The sequence below is a fragment of the Halichoerus grypus genome, chromosome 9, assembly GCF_964656455.1.
Source record: "Halichoerus grypus chromosome 9, mHalGry1.hap1.1, whole genome shotgun sequence".
Taxonomy (NCBI): Eukaryota; Metazoa; Chordata; class Mammalia; order Carnivora; family Phocidae; genus Halichoerus; species Halichoerus grypus.
Window position 1 is genome coordinate 51,428,791 of NC_135720.1, and position 13,965 is coordinate 51,442,755.

Below are 13,965 nucleotides of genomic sequence, written 5' to 3' on the forward strand. Positions count from 1 at the left end.
CAAACACTGATTCATACAGTGATACAATACATATATAGTCTTTCTGTGATACTGTCAACATTTGCTAAGAATTTTCATATACTGAAAATGAGTGTGTTAATATTATACACTAATGAAGAAATAGATCTTATTTCAGAGATTTGCAGCAGTGTTGTCATGGCAGAGGCTGTTGCTCTCTTTTTCAAAATGCTGATTAGGAGGATTGTTGAGAGGAGAGAACTGTTAGTTCCATGTTAGTTTTTCCAGCCACACCTTCACTGAGAGCCTGTGAGGTTTGTGCTGTGATTAGCATCTACATCTACTTTTTAAACAAGGCCTTTTGCTGTTGGCAGTTCTGCCTCTTAGAATCTGGATTGGCCAAAATTTGTTCAAAGTCTGCAATTCATTTTCTTTAACAGCTACAGATAAGGCATAATTGAAGTAACCTTTAGGAAGTTATGAAATACAGTTCGTTTGGCTTATGATCACCCTGTTAAAGACCAGCAGTGCCTTTTTTAAATCAGTACCTGCTAGAAAATAGGGTAGTTAGTAATTTTATCATGTTGACTAGGAAAAGAAGTGTTTCAAAAATGAATTTTCCAGAAAATTGAAACTTTTAACCTTTTAGAAACCAAGAATATTATTGTATGACAACAGTGATATCCAAAAGGACCTTTAAGGTATCAAAAACTTTTAAAGAGGCTCCAAAAAGTAGTAATTAAAGACACCAACTCTGGAACCAGATTTCTGAGATTCAGCATCTACCTCCACCACTCACTAATACTAACTGAGCTAGGGACTTGATTTCAAATTGTGTACATATATTTATAAAACATTATATGTAATTATTTTATATTTATAACTATGTTATATAAATATATATCATTTGATAAATATATAAAAATATAAATAATTTGTAAGATGATCTCCTTCCTGCCTGAATCTGGACTAGGATAAATTGGAATGGAGTCTTAGAGTTCATCATGTCATTTTCTTGTATCCCTCTCATGTATCTAGTCTATTAAGAAGGAGAACAAAGGACATCTTTTTGAGTCTAGCCTTCAAATATAGGATAATAAATTGATGTGAGTCTAGAACAGCACTGTTTCCCATTATATCAGTTTTGATCAACTCTTTTTGGGAAAGACTTGATTTTTTTTTAAATATATGGCTGTCTCCCTTCTCCCCTTGCCCCAGTCTTTTCTTTCACTTCCTCTCCTTTTCCTTCCTACCATTTCCCTTTCTGCTTTTACATGACACAAACCTCTCACAACCTCTTCAGCCTGGTAAGAAGTTTACCCTGGTAGTCTAAGTGTGAGCTGAGTAAAATTCTATTTTACCTGGAACTACCCTTAAGTAAAATAATGAAATTGAAATCTCAAATGTCAGAGACTTTTTCCATTCCTTTCCTTTCTTCAGTTTTTCTACTTTCTGTCTCCAGCTCTCTTGCCAGACTGGTACCTCATCAAAGAATTAATGGGACCTTAGCACTAAGAGGTTATTAGCATAATGGGTCTATAATCCATTCCCAAGAATGTTTGCTTTTGACTAACATCCTGCTTTGAAACACATAGTTTTTCATTCTAAAAGAATATATTTCTAAAGGAACCAGGAAGGAAGGTTTTGCCCATTGAAGGCAAGGAATAGGCAGACAGTAATACCAACATAACCACTAAATTTGACTGTAGGGGTGGACTTTCACAGACTTGAGAATTATATAGGACCATTGGGAGAGACCCTTCCCATACCTATAGGAAAATACTCCATTTCTGAAACTTTGATAGCCAGTTTCTTGGAATTCTAAAGCTATTCTTTTATGATAGTTCAATATATTTTTGGTATAGAAACAAAACCAAATAATATAATTCAGCTTCTTTGTCTTAAGGCCCATGTGCTATCAGTCTTATTATTAAAAATATGTATATGCCACCCACATGTTGCTGTAGTTGTAAAATAAAGTCCTAGAAATGGACTTGCTAATTTTTTTCTCTCCTTACAGATAATAACATAATACATACATATTATGCACTTTGCTCCCCGCCACCCCCACAGGCACACACACACACTATGTGTATCTTTTAGATTCTTTTAAAGCCAACTCATGTAGAATTGCTTCATTCTTTGTAAGGACTACATGCTATTCTAGTCTATGGTCATACTACATTGAAACAGTCCTGTTGAGTACTTAGGTTGTTTTATATCTTGTACTATTAGAAACAATGTTGCAGTTATTGTCTTTTTACATACATTTCTGTGAGTATGGGTTAACATTTAAGATGAAATTGTTGACTCCAAGGATTTCTGACTTTTTAATTTCAGTCATTATTTCAAATTTCCCTATTCTATAGGTTGTAGTAGTTTATACTTACGTATTTCTTGATCTTACTTCCTCACATTTCAGAACACTCCCATCAGAAATGTGTAAGTAATGAATGACTATTTATCCACCTCCTCTTTAGCACAGCCTGTTATTAAACTTTTGATCTTAAGCAATCTTTTAGGTGAAAATAGTATTTCAGTGTAGTTAACGTGAAGTTTTATTATGAGGTTGATCATTTTTCAGCCATTTGTATTTCCTTTTCTTTGAACTGTCCTTGTCCTTTGTTCATTTTTCTATCAGGTTATTGGGGGTTTTCTTTCTGATTTGTTTTTTTTTTTCTGGTTTTCTTCATGTATTCAAGAAGTTTAGCCCTTTTGATATAGGAGTTGCAGATATATTTTGCAGTTTTCTGTTTGCTTTTGACTTTTTATATGTTTATTTGTCCCATGTGAAAGTCTTTTATGTCATCAAACTTAACAGTCTTCTATTTTATAACGTCTGGGTTTTATGGCATTCTTAGGCCTAACTTCATTCCATGAATGTTTTTTCTAACACTAATGTTTTCTTGTTTTTGTTTTTACACTTACCTCTGATTTGTTGTGGAGTCAAGTATGATTTATGGTTGCAACTTCACTTTTTTTCTGAGTGCCTATCTAGTTGTATCAAGATTATTTGTTGAATAATCCATTTCTCCTCCATTTGAAATGCTACCTTTTTATATACTAAGGCCTCAAGAATAGTAGTGTCTCTTAGGTATAAAATGAATAATAAACCCTTGAAATGGGTGTTTTCCTAAAATGCATTTTATTTAAGATAGTGAAGAAATGAGAAGGAATAAATATTGATTTTAACCTTAATATTTTGCCCAATATATTTTGTTTGACATCTATGTAATTGGATCAGAAATTCAGCAGTTAGAAAGGCTAATAGAGTCATTGTTTTATATAAATGGCTGCATTTGTGCCAAGATGATGTATTGAATAGCAGGAATGTGGGGTTTTTTCTTGCATTTTTTTATAGGCTATTAAAATCAAGACATGCACGTGGCTAGACCAGTGAATTGAGTGCCTCTTCTAATGAAGGGTAGAGTTAGAGCATTGCTATGTTCAGTCTAAGTGTGGAATAACCAGAGTAAGACATCATTGGCTTCCAATACATGCCTTTGAACTATATTTCATAAATTTAGTTGGCAAGTATAGCCTACTTTGAATCCAAGTCTTAAGTTCTCCCAATAAAGATTTTCTTCAGTTTTGTCCTGCCTGCTTAATTTTTAAAAATCCATTCTGCTCAAAAGGTTTTCATTCACTTGGATCAGATTTTTTGAATTTTTGCCACATATCCATCTCTGTCTGCCCCCCCCCTTTTTTTTCTTCTTTGAAAGGAACATCCTGAAGGACTTTTGGAAGCAGTAGGAGGTAGAAATAATATTTGTATGTAATTATATAAGGAAGGGTTGATATTTAGATGTGTAAACTCAAGAAATTTTTGTTTTTTTTTTTTTGAAAGAAATTGATAAGACATGAACCTTAAAAAAAAAAGTTGTATTATTTTAGTTTTGTTGCTGTAGCACTCTGTATTGGGGGAAAAGATGGGCCCCTAATGCTTGATTATCAGTTTTTGTTAACCACACTATACAGTCACATAAAATATAGGATTTTAGTAGATTCCAAGTATAGGATTCTAGATTTGCTATGTCAAAGGGCAGAAAACCTTTATTTCTTAAATAGTTGAGCTTCTCAAAAATATAAGCAAAGTTGATAACATTATAGTATATAAAAAATTTAAAGCAAACTCACAAAATTCGTTTCTCTAAGAATGTTTTACTCTGCCACAGAGAAAACATGCCCTGCAGTACTTTCTCTTTTGTGGATTTAAGTAACTACTTTCTATTTTTCATAGTATTTTTTCTCTTTTTGTGAAGTGTTATTATAGATGTAATAATAATTACACTCCTTTCAGTTTAAGATATATAGGTAGAAGTTAGGGCTTTTTCATTTCCTGAGAAGATACACAGGGATTGATGTTTTGGTTGGTTGAGTTTTGGATGTACAAACACATTGGTCTTATTTTGTATCACTGACAATCCACAGGGTTGGTTGCTATGTGCTGAACTTTCTGTTCTAGACTTTCTGCCAAGTACTTTATGTAAAACTCTGGTTTTAGTCAAGCAGGTTTTTTTGTTTTTAGTCATATTATAAGCGCTTGTCAGTTATGTGATACAAACAGAGGAGTTGGTATGTATATATGGCAATGAAAACAAACCACCAAAACAAGCCTGTCTGTTCAACTGGTTGTTTTTCCCTCCCATTCCTGTAGCCTCAGTTCATGTTGTTTACTGCTGGAGGCCTAAGATGGTGTAATTTTCTTTTCTAGGAACTTGGAATTAGAATTCCTCGACCACTAGGATATGGACCAAGCAGATTCATCCCAGAAAAGGAGGTATGTTGTTTGTGAAAGCACATAGTGAGCCGTATGCTTTTAAGGAAAAGCTTTCATGACCCACATCTTGGCATCTGAACAACTGTTGAACAACAACATGTTTTACGCAGAGTTGATCACAGTTAATCATCATGCTTTGGCAGTGAATCTGTGGGATTAGAAAGCTGTTATAGTCATGTTGATTTCTAGTATTTCATGATGCTTTTCTAACACCCATATTTAATCAAGGAACGGTAAGACTTGTTTTTGACCAGTGATACTCCATCTCCTTATATTTAGATGTTTAGGTGTATGCCCATAAGCTGAGTTACTTGGTCTTGACCATCTCCACAGACTGGTATCAACGCAAGATTGGATCTTTAATTCTAAATATGTAAAAGCTCCTATGCTTTGTTTTCAAAGATTGTTTGATATTAATTTTGGTTCTCCTTAAATGAGTGAGAGTAGGTGTTACAAGGAAAGGGGAAAGGCTTTAGTGTCTGTTTGCAAGCTCTGCAAATTTGATAATCTAAATCTGCTGCTTTTTCTGGATTCTGGCCAAGTCTGCAAGCAGCCTATCTAGATGGCCTTTAATGTTCAACCTTTGTTGTTTATCTCCTTCTACATAATATGTGACTGTTTGTTCTTCTATCTTGCTACCAATTGAGTTAAATTTTCAGAGTTATAACACCTCTCTCAAGTCAAATTTAACCTGCTTCTAGATGACACTTAAAGAAAATAGGTATGCACTGCTTTCTAACACCAGTTTACAATTTATGTAACCATGGTTTTCCTCTCTTTTATACAGATTCTCCAAGTGGGGAGTGAAGACGCACAGATGCATACTTTATTTGCAGATTCTTTTGCTGCTTTGGGTCGTTTGGATAACATTACATTAGTGATGGTTTTTCACCCACAATATCTAGAAAGTTTCCTAAAAACTCAACACTATCTACTGCAAATGGATGGGCCATTACCCCTACATTATCGGCACTACATTGGAATAATGGTTTGTAAACATTAAGTGAAAAATTCTTTCTGCCTCCTTTATTAATCTTTTTAAGAGATGGTTAATGCTTTAAACACAGGGATAAATACTTATATTCTGACTTCTAACTGGATTCCTGTTAGGTAGTTGTGATTTTCTTCTTTCTAAGTAAGTATACTCTCAAGTATAACAGTAAAAAGAAATATGTTTTATATATTCTTAAGAACCATTTTCCATTAAATGAGAATAAAGAACACAAGATTTATTCCACTATTTTAAGTAGTTCACATTGATATAAGTGGTGCTACTCCTGTTCAACTTGTAAATTATACTCCGTTATTTTATGGTTGGCACCTTAATTGAAGTTTGTTAATCTGAGGATCTGAAAGTTGTTATATAAATACAATTTCTAAGACTCAAATACTTTTATCAGATATTTTGCTTGTTCTTGGGATATTTCAGAGGTGCTTTCTATGGTATATGTGATTTTTTTTTTTAACGTCATACAAAACTGCATTTCTGTAGTTTATGGAAAAGTTGCAAACATACTAATCAAAAACTTGCTGTTTTGCACATTATAAAGGAAGATTTTAATATTTATAGTTAGAGTGATCTTTTTGTTCTCTTCAGGCTGCAGCAAGACATCAGTGTTCCTACTTAGTGAACCTCCATGTAAATGATTTCCTTCATGTTGGTGGGGACCCCAAGTGGCTTAATGGTTTAGAGAATGCTCCTCAAAAACTACAAAATTTAGGAGAACTTAACAAAGTGTTAGCCCATAGACCTTGGCTTATTACCAAAGAACATATTGAGGTAAGTAGAAGTAATGTATCTAGGTGTCACTTAAAGATTTTTTTTAAATAGACTTTATTTTTTAGAGCAATTTTAGGTTTACAGAAAAATGGCACAGAAAGTACAGAGTTCCCATATTCTACCCCCTTCAACCTCCCCCGTCTTTCCTCTTAACATCTAGCATTAGTATGGTATATTTGCTGTAATCAGAGAATCAATATTGATATATTACTTTTAACTAAAGTCTGTCGTTTACATTAGGGTCCACTCTTTGTGTTGTACAGTTCTATAGGTTTTGACAAAGGCATGTCATCCACCATTATACTATCATATAAAATAGGTTCACTGCTCTAAGAATCCTCTGTGCTCCACTTACTCATCTCTCTCCCCTGAACCCCTAAACCCCTGCAACTACTGATCATTTTACTCAATAGTTTTGCCTTTTCCAGAATGTTACATAGTTAGAATCATACAATATATAGCCTTTTCAGATTAGCTTCTTTTACTTATCAGTATGCATTTAAGATTCCTCTGTGCATTTTCTGGGCTTGATGGCTCATTTCTTTATTATTGAATAATACAATGTATGGAGGTACCACAGTTTGTTTGAAAGCCATCTTGGTTACTTACGGTTTTGATCAATTATGAATACAGCTGCTATAAACATTCACATACAGGTTTTTGTGGGTTTTTTTGTGGACATAAGTTTTCAACTCAGGTAAATAACTAGGAATTAGATTGCATGGTAAACCTGTGTTTAGCTTTGTAAGAAACTGAAACAGCCTTCTAAAGTGGCTGTACCAGTCTCTATTCCCACCAGCATTGGATGAGCATTCCTATTTCTCCACATCCTTACCAGCATTTTGATGTATCAGTGTTTTGGATTTTAGCCATTCTGATAGGTGTGAAATGGCATCTTGTCTATCTTTTTCAAATGCCATTTAAACTAGTTCCTTCTGAGTTCTGTTTATTAATAGAATAAAGGTAGATTGACATTCTCTAAAAGTAACTACCATGCAGTAGAAATTTTTTTTTTTAATTTTTTTTTTTTAAGATTTTATTTATTTGCAAGAGAGAGAATGAGAGACAGAGAGCATGAGAGGGAGGAGGGTCAGAGGGAGAAGCAGACTCCCTGCTGAGGAGGGAGCCTAATGTGGGACTCGATCCCGGGACTCCAGGATCATGACCTGAGCCGAAGGCAGTCGCTTAACCAACTGAGCCACCCAGGCGCCCAATGCAGTAGAAATTCTTAAAAATACAACATTTATTTGGGCTTATCTTTCTATTTCATAGAACATTTTAGATATTATATAATTGGAGCATCTTATTAAGATAAGATTTGAATATGATTAATGTAGTGTCTATTGTATCATCTAGTAATGTAAAATTATACAAGATTATAAAACAGGTAATGAAGCAGAAGGGATATAGATTTGTAAGGCTTTGAAAAATCGCAGCCTTTACCTTGAGCATAATTTTTTAAATATAATTTGATGATTTAGGAATATTCAGAGTCAAGTTGTTCAAACTACTGTCTTTAAAATTCCTTGAGAAAGCTTGATAATAGAGAAAAACACGGGCATATTTTATACAGTAGCTTTCACTTGAAATACATTTGCATTGAGACTTTGAACTAACAACAATTAATGCATTCATAATCCAGCATCTGAAATATGGCAGCTGCTTTTAAGCAAAATGCATTGTATTACATTTTTAAATCAGGATTTCAGAAAATCAAAATAATAATGAAAGTGTCATTATCAGGTTATGTTAAGCTCTATTTGTAAATACATAATTCATAAAAAATTATTTTAGCAAATTCTGGGTTCTACATGTCTCAAATTATAATTTTACTCCAGGTTTTATATAGTGACTAATCCTGTTTTAAATAGATTAAATACCAAGATGAACTATTCACTTTTACCAACACCATAACCCAGTATATAAATATGTTCTCATTTTTTTTTTCTTAAGGGACTTTTAAAAGCTGAAGAACACAGCTGGTCCCTTGCAGAACTGGTACATGCAGTAGTTCTCCTCACACACTATCATTCTCTTGCCTCATTCACATTTGGCTGTGGAATCAGTCCAGAAATTCATTGTGATGGTGGCCACACATTCAGACCTCCTTCGGTTAGTAACTACTGCATCTGTGACATTACAAATGGCAATCACAGTGTGGATGAGATGCAGGTCAACTCAGCAGGAAATGTTTCGGTAAGTATTATCTGTTACAGGATCATCATAAGACTAATCACAGTAATTGCTGTTTTATTATTTTTTCATGTGACTCCTTAGAAAACCCACCCTGTGAAGTCCATAGAGATATTAGGCCCCTCTATCTGTTCACTCAGCAGGTTCCTCTAAATGCCCAGCACTAGTTTAGTGCTAAGGGATATATAAAATTTTAAGACCCTCAAGTAATTTTAGGATCAGGAGCTGTCAGCATGTGCCCCGTCAGAGCCAGCTAGTGTTGGAAGGGTGCTGCATCGAGTTGAGGGGAGGCTGAGACCATGCAGCTCCCTGCAGGTGGTCCGAGACTCCCTGATGCTGATCACATTCTTTTCCTTCCTTTTGCATAAAAGAAACAGGCTGGTTTCTTAATTATCTTCCAGAAGATTTAATCAGCCTTTACCTGGAAATTTCTCCTTTTAAAATTCTTTTTCATGTTTAACTTGGCACAAATATATATAAAAGTGAATGTAAATTTATTAAAATGTTTTCACTTCTATTCCTTCTCTGGCTTTTATATTTTCTCAATTTTGTTATTCCTTTGAAACAGACTAGAAGTTGAATTTTCTATAAGCAGGTTTTAATTTCCTGAATACAATGAGTCAAAATTCCCTTTGCATTCTTTTGCTATAGTGAAAATTTAGTTATGTTTCCAAAGAGAAATCACAGCAACAGCATCACAGTCTTCTGAATACTTTGCATAGATTTTTCTCAGTTATATTATTCCTTTGAAACAGATTTAAACAGTTTGAATTACCTTTAATGTATATATTTGACTGTGGACAAGTTACCTAAACTCCCTGGGCCTCTGTTCTTTCATGTATAAATAAAGGTCAAACACAAGGTTGAGGTTTAAATGAAATGTCTCTAAAGAAGTAAAAGGCCTAATCCAGCTGGCATTGATCAGGTGCTAAGTAAGAAGTAGCATTTACATATTGTGAGATTAGCACATGAAGGGAAATATTTTTTTCCCCAGAGTTGATCACTGCCATGCTGACAAGGGTCAAGACCATCAGTTTCACCCTCTGTTGAGCTACCTGGATTAATGTTATAGGCCCATCTTTGGCCACTGATTATTTATTAAAATATACGGGTTATGAGATGGTCTAAGGGAGAGTATATGTCAGTTGCTAGGATGCTTGGAGTTGGATTGTTGTCCTTCCCTACCTTTGATTTAGTACAAAGCTAAAGAAAATAATGGGGCGGGGGGAGTCTTACAGGGCCTTAGAAGGGGCCAGAACTTGCCTTAAATCTTCCTCAACCAACAAGTATTTTGTCTATTAGTGCTTGAGAGAATTTGAATGTAGGATGGGTTTAACTGCACAAAAGGAAAAGATATTTACCGCTTTATATATATAGTATATATACATATAAAGTGAAGAGGCCACCTCTTAATGCTAAAATGGTATGGAGTATATGAATAAGCCTTATTTCATTATAGAAAATTCCAAAACTTGTACTTTGTGTGTATGTGTGTGTGCAGAAAGGCAGGAATGCTTTCCTGGACAGCAGATGAATGAGCAGTAGCTTTAGTTTGTATGTAGGTACAGTTGGCACTATGTATGTATGTACTCTGGACTACTTAGAAGTAGGTTTTTTAATATAACAAGTAAACTTGAGTTGTAATGTATTTTGGGGAATCAGTTCACTACAAATTGTGACTGTAAACATTGTACTGTAAATGTTTTATAGTTTTCCCCCAATAAAATTTTTGGGGAAAAGGGTAAAAAGAAAAAAAAAAATAGCATGAGGCTAAAGAAAAAGTACTTGACTATTTCTAGGTATTCCTCTATTACATGAGATAATAGTAAAATAATAGAAATTTTAAATTTCTCTAGTAAAGTCCTCATTCTCAGATGTTGAGTTGGCCCCTTTTAAAAGGTTTACACCCCACACTGATGGCACTTGTCAGTGAGTTGATAAAGTTTATTCTTCAGGTATATATCTGATATCTGACTCAGTTACAGCAGATACTAAAAAACCAAAAAATTTCCTCATACAATATTAACATTTTAATATTGAAATGCCATTTTTTTTTTTTACACTAGCAACTTTAACAGATTATTCAAGGAGCAAAAGAAATACACTTTGTCTCCTTTTCCTCTTAATTCACTATAAATCTATCAAGAATTGTCCTTCCTAAGAATACTTAAAATTTGGCTGTTTTAGAAGGAAGTAGATAAAATAGTATAATGAAGAATAATGTGAGTTGACAGAAACCTTGATTGGTTGTTTTTTTGCTTTGGTTTGGTTTTGTAAACCTTGGGTCATTCTTTTAAGCAACATAATCCTTTTCAGACCTTTTTTATTTGGCTGCCAACTCTGTCTCAGGAGTAATAAAGGAGATGTATGTACCAGAAGAATCTTCAATACATCATAGAAACACTTTCCATCACGAAATTGTGAGAGAAAGTGCTTACTATAGGGTATTTTGGTGTAACTGTTAGGATCATATGAAAATATAAAGCACTAGTAGTATAGACTATTTATTTGTCTCTTAATATAGAATTATCCTGACAAGCTTTCTGCAGCAAATATTTTGCAGATATCTACTATGTGCCAGGTTCTGTGCTAGGCTCTGACTATATACTAGTAAATTAAACAGACAGGTCCCCTGCCCTTATGAAGGTTTGGTCTGAGGGAGGCAGACATTAAACCAGTATCATGCAATAACAATACAAATTGTATTTGGTGCTCTGAAGGAAAAAGAGTGCTATGTGAGAATAGGGTGACAAGGTTCAGGATGGGGGGATAGGACAGGAAAAACCTATAAGCTGACACCTGAAAGACCAGTGGGTGTAAGCCAAGAAAAGAGTGTAAGAGTAGGGGAAAGAACATTCCTAGTAAAAGATATTTATAATGGGGAAAACTTTAGTTTTGTATTTGAACACTGGGATTTGAAATTGGAAGATCTTACTGTTTTATAAGATAAATTCCACAGATTTGATCCCACTTTCATAGTAAGGATGCAGCAGTGTATAGATGTATATATTTTTAGGCTAGTTCAAGCCCACTTGGCCAGTCCTCATGTGTCAGACCTGTCACTACAGATGTCACTGCTATAGTCATCCCAGCAAGTGACAGCTGCCGGACCCATTTGCAGAGGTCAGGTGGAGAATTCCAGCCCTGTAAGGATAGGTTTCATTCTTAATTGGTAAATTAGAGCTGATTACTATAATTTGAAAATGATAGACGCATGTTGACAATACGCCCAATGTGCATAGTTGATGGAAAACCACTTATACTTTGTATCTAACTGAGGAGTTCTGTTTATATTAATTAGTTTTAAATTTTAATTCTTGAAACTTAGCATTAACAGTAAGACATTACTAATTTTATATGGTAAAAATGATGTGTTCTTAAAATCATTTTTATTTTAAAATCTGCATATTTATATATGTAACAGGTCAAAATAATTCCATTTTTTAAATTATTCATGTACTTAAAAATCATAACATCTATTTTTCCTATATTCTGTTAAGTCTGTTTCACAAGAACTTGTATTTTAATAAGAAAATTTTAAAATTTCATCTTTTTTCTGACATATGTAACATTAATTGTATTTTCTCTTTAGGTAAGTGATTCCTTCTTTGAGGTCGAAGCCCTCATGGAAAAGATGAGGCAGTTACAGGAATGTCGAGATGAAGAAGAGGCAAGTCAGGAAGAGATGGCTTCACGTTTTGAAATAGAAAAAAGAGAGAGCATGTTTGTCTTCTCTTCAGGTAAAAACAATCATTACATGGTCATCAAAATTTCTGTTGCTTACAAAAAAAGAGGCCCACTTTATTTAAAGAATTTAAAAGTTTTAAAACATCAATCCAAATGTTTTTCCTTTTAGAGAGGCTATTATTGCATAGATATTCCTACTTACAAATAAAGCAGGCAACCAAGAAAAGGAAGTTATAGTATAAATAGCACTAGCCTAAAAGAGAACATTTGAGTTTTAGTACTAAAATTACTGCCAATAAGCTTTGTGAATGTAAGTCACTTAACATATGAATGTTCACTTTTTCCTCTTCTTTAAAATTAGGAAATTGAGTTCATAAAGCCCTAAGGTTGCTTTGCAGCTTTAGAAGTCAATGATTTGTGCAAAGGAGCTATTTATTAGACAAACAACAAAGTTGAATCCTTTATGTTTGGCCTTTATGTAGAGGCTATAGGATTTAATATTTAAACCAGGTAATTTAAAGGAAAAAAAGGTAAAGTATCTCAAAATGTATTTTGATAACAGAGTGGTATAAAGAGTGTATGTGTTAAAAGCACCAAGTTTCCTAATAGCAAAGAAAAAATCAAATTTGTATAAATGAAGGTTGGATGTTATCTTATTTCTCCTTGAGGAAAAGGGTTTTTTTTGTTTCTATTGTCTTCAAACAAACATGAAAATAATCCAGAAAGGCTAAGAGCAGCAGTTCAGGACACACTGTAAAAATGATTCACCATTCCAGAATTGTTGAGGACCTTTGAGGTGTTAGATCATACGATATATTATAGGACACTAATATAACAGAGAATCTTATTACATTCCATTTACTGGTCAGTAAGCTATTTCTCTTTATGGTTTTAAGACTTTAGTTGATTACTCAGTGTCAGAGAAAGGGTTATCCTATTTTTACTTGTTGTAGGTAAAATGAATTTTAACTAGCATCCTGTTCACTTGAAAAGCTTTCAGTGGCTTTTTTGTTTATTTCAGATGATGAAGAAGTCACACCAGCAAGAGATGTATCTCGTCACTTTGAGGATACTAGTTATGGCTATAAGGATTTTTCTAGACATGGGATGCATGTTCCAACATTTCGAGTTCAGGTAAAATTGCGACTTGCTGTTATACACATGACGGGTTAGAAATACTTCAATCTGACTTAAAATAAGAAAAGTCCCCTGGATTTGAGAATTACAAAATGTTGCAGAAAGAAGTAACTTTTCTATGTCAGGCAGTTCCCTTAAATATATTTATTGTGTTGTTAAAGTTTATAAACCAGTTGATCAGAAATCAAAACACATTCATCCATAAAACTCAATTACAATAGTGGGTTAGGTTCCCAGGTAGTGTGCTAAAACTCAAGTTCCTAATATATCTAAACAATGAATAATAGTAGCATGTGTAGCACTGGTTTTTCTCCCCCATTCCTATTGAGCCCCAGTGTTAAAATGAGGCCCTGATATGCACCAGGCCTGATGACAAGAGAAATGTCCCCAGCAACTCAAGCGTTATATATATGTGGGTGGAGGGAAAGAG

General features: G+C 34.0%; 1 protein-coding gene across 2 annotated transcripts in view; it reads left to right on the top strand.

Annotated features, from left to right (window-relative positions):
* SESN1 (sestrin 1) overlaps positions 1-13,965 on the top strand; it is a 112,674-nt gene that overhangs the window by 93,737 nt on the left and 4,972 nt on the right. For both annotated transcript variants that reach the window (XM_036075294.2, XM_036075295.2), the window contains exons 2-7: positions 4,673-4,738; positions 5,526-5,726; positions 6,336-6,518; positions 8,472-8,714; positions 12,304-12,451; positions 13,420-13,532. In XM_036075294.2, coding sequence (XP_035931187.1) covers positions 4,673-4,738; positions 5,526-5,726; positions 6,336-6,518; positions 8,472-8,714; positions 12,304-12,451; positions 13,420-13,532 — 954 coding nt within the window. The remainder of the gene's footprint in view (positions 1-4,672; positions 4,739-5,525; positions 5,727-6,335; positions 6,519-8,471; positions 8,715-12,303; positions 12,452-13,419; positions 13,533-13,965) is intronic.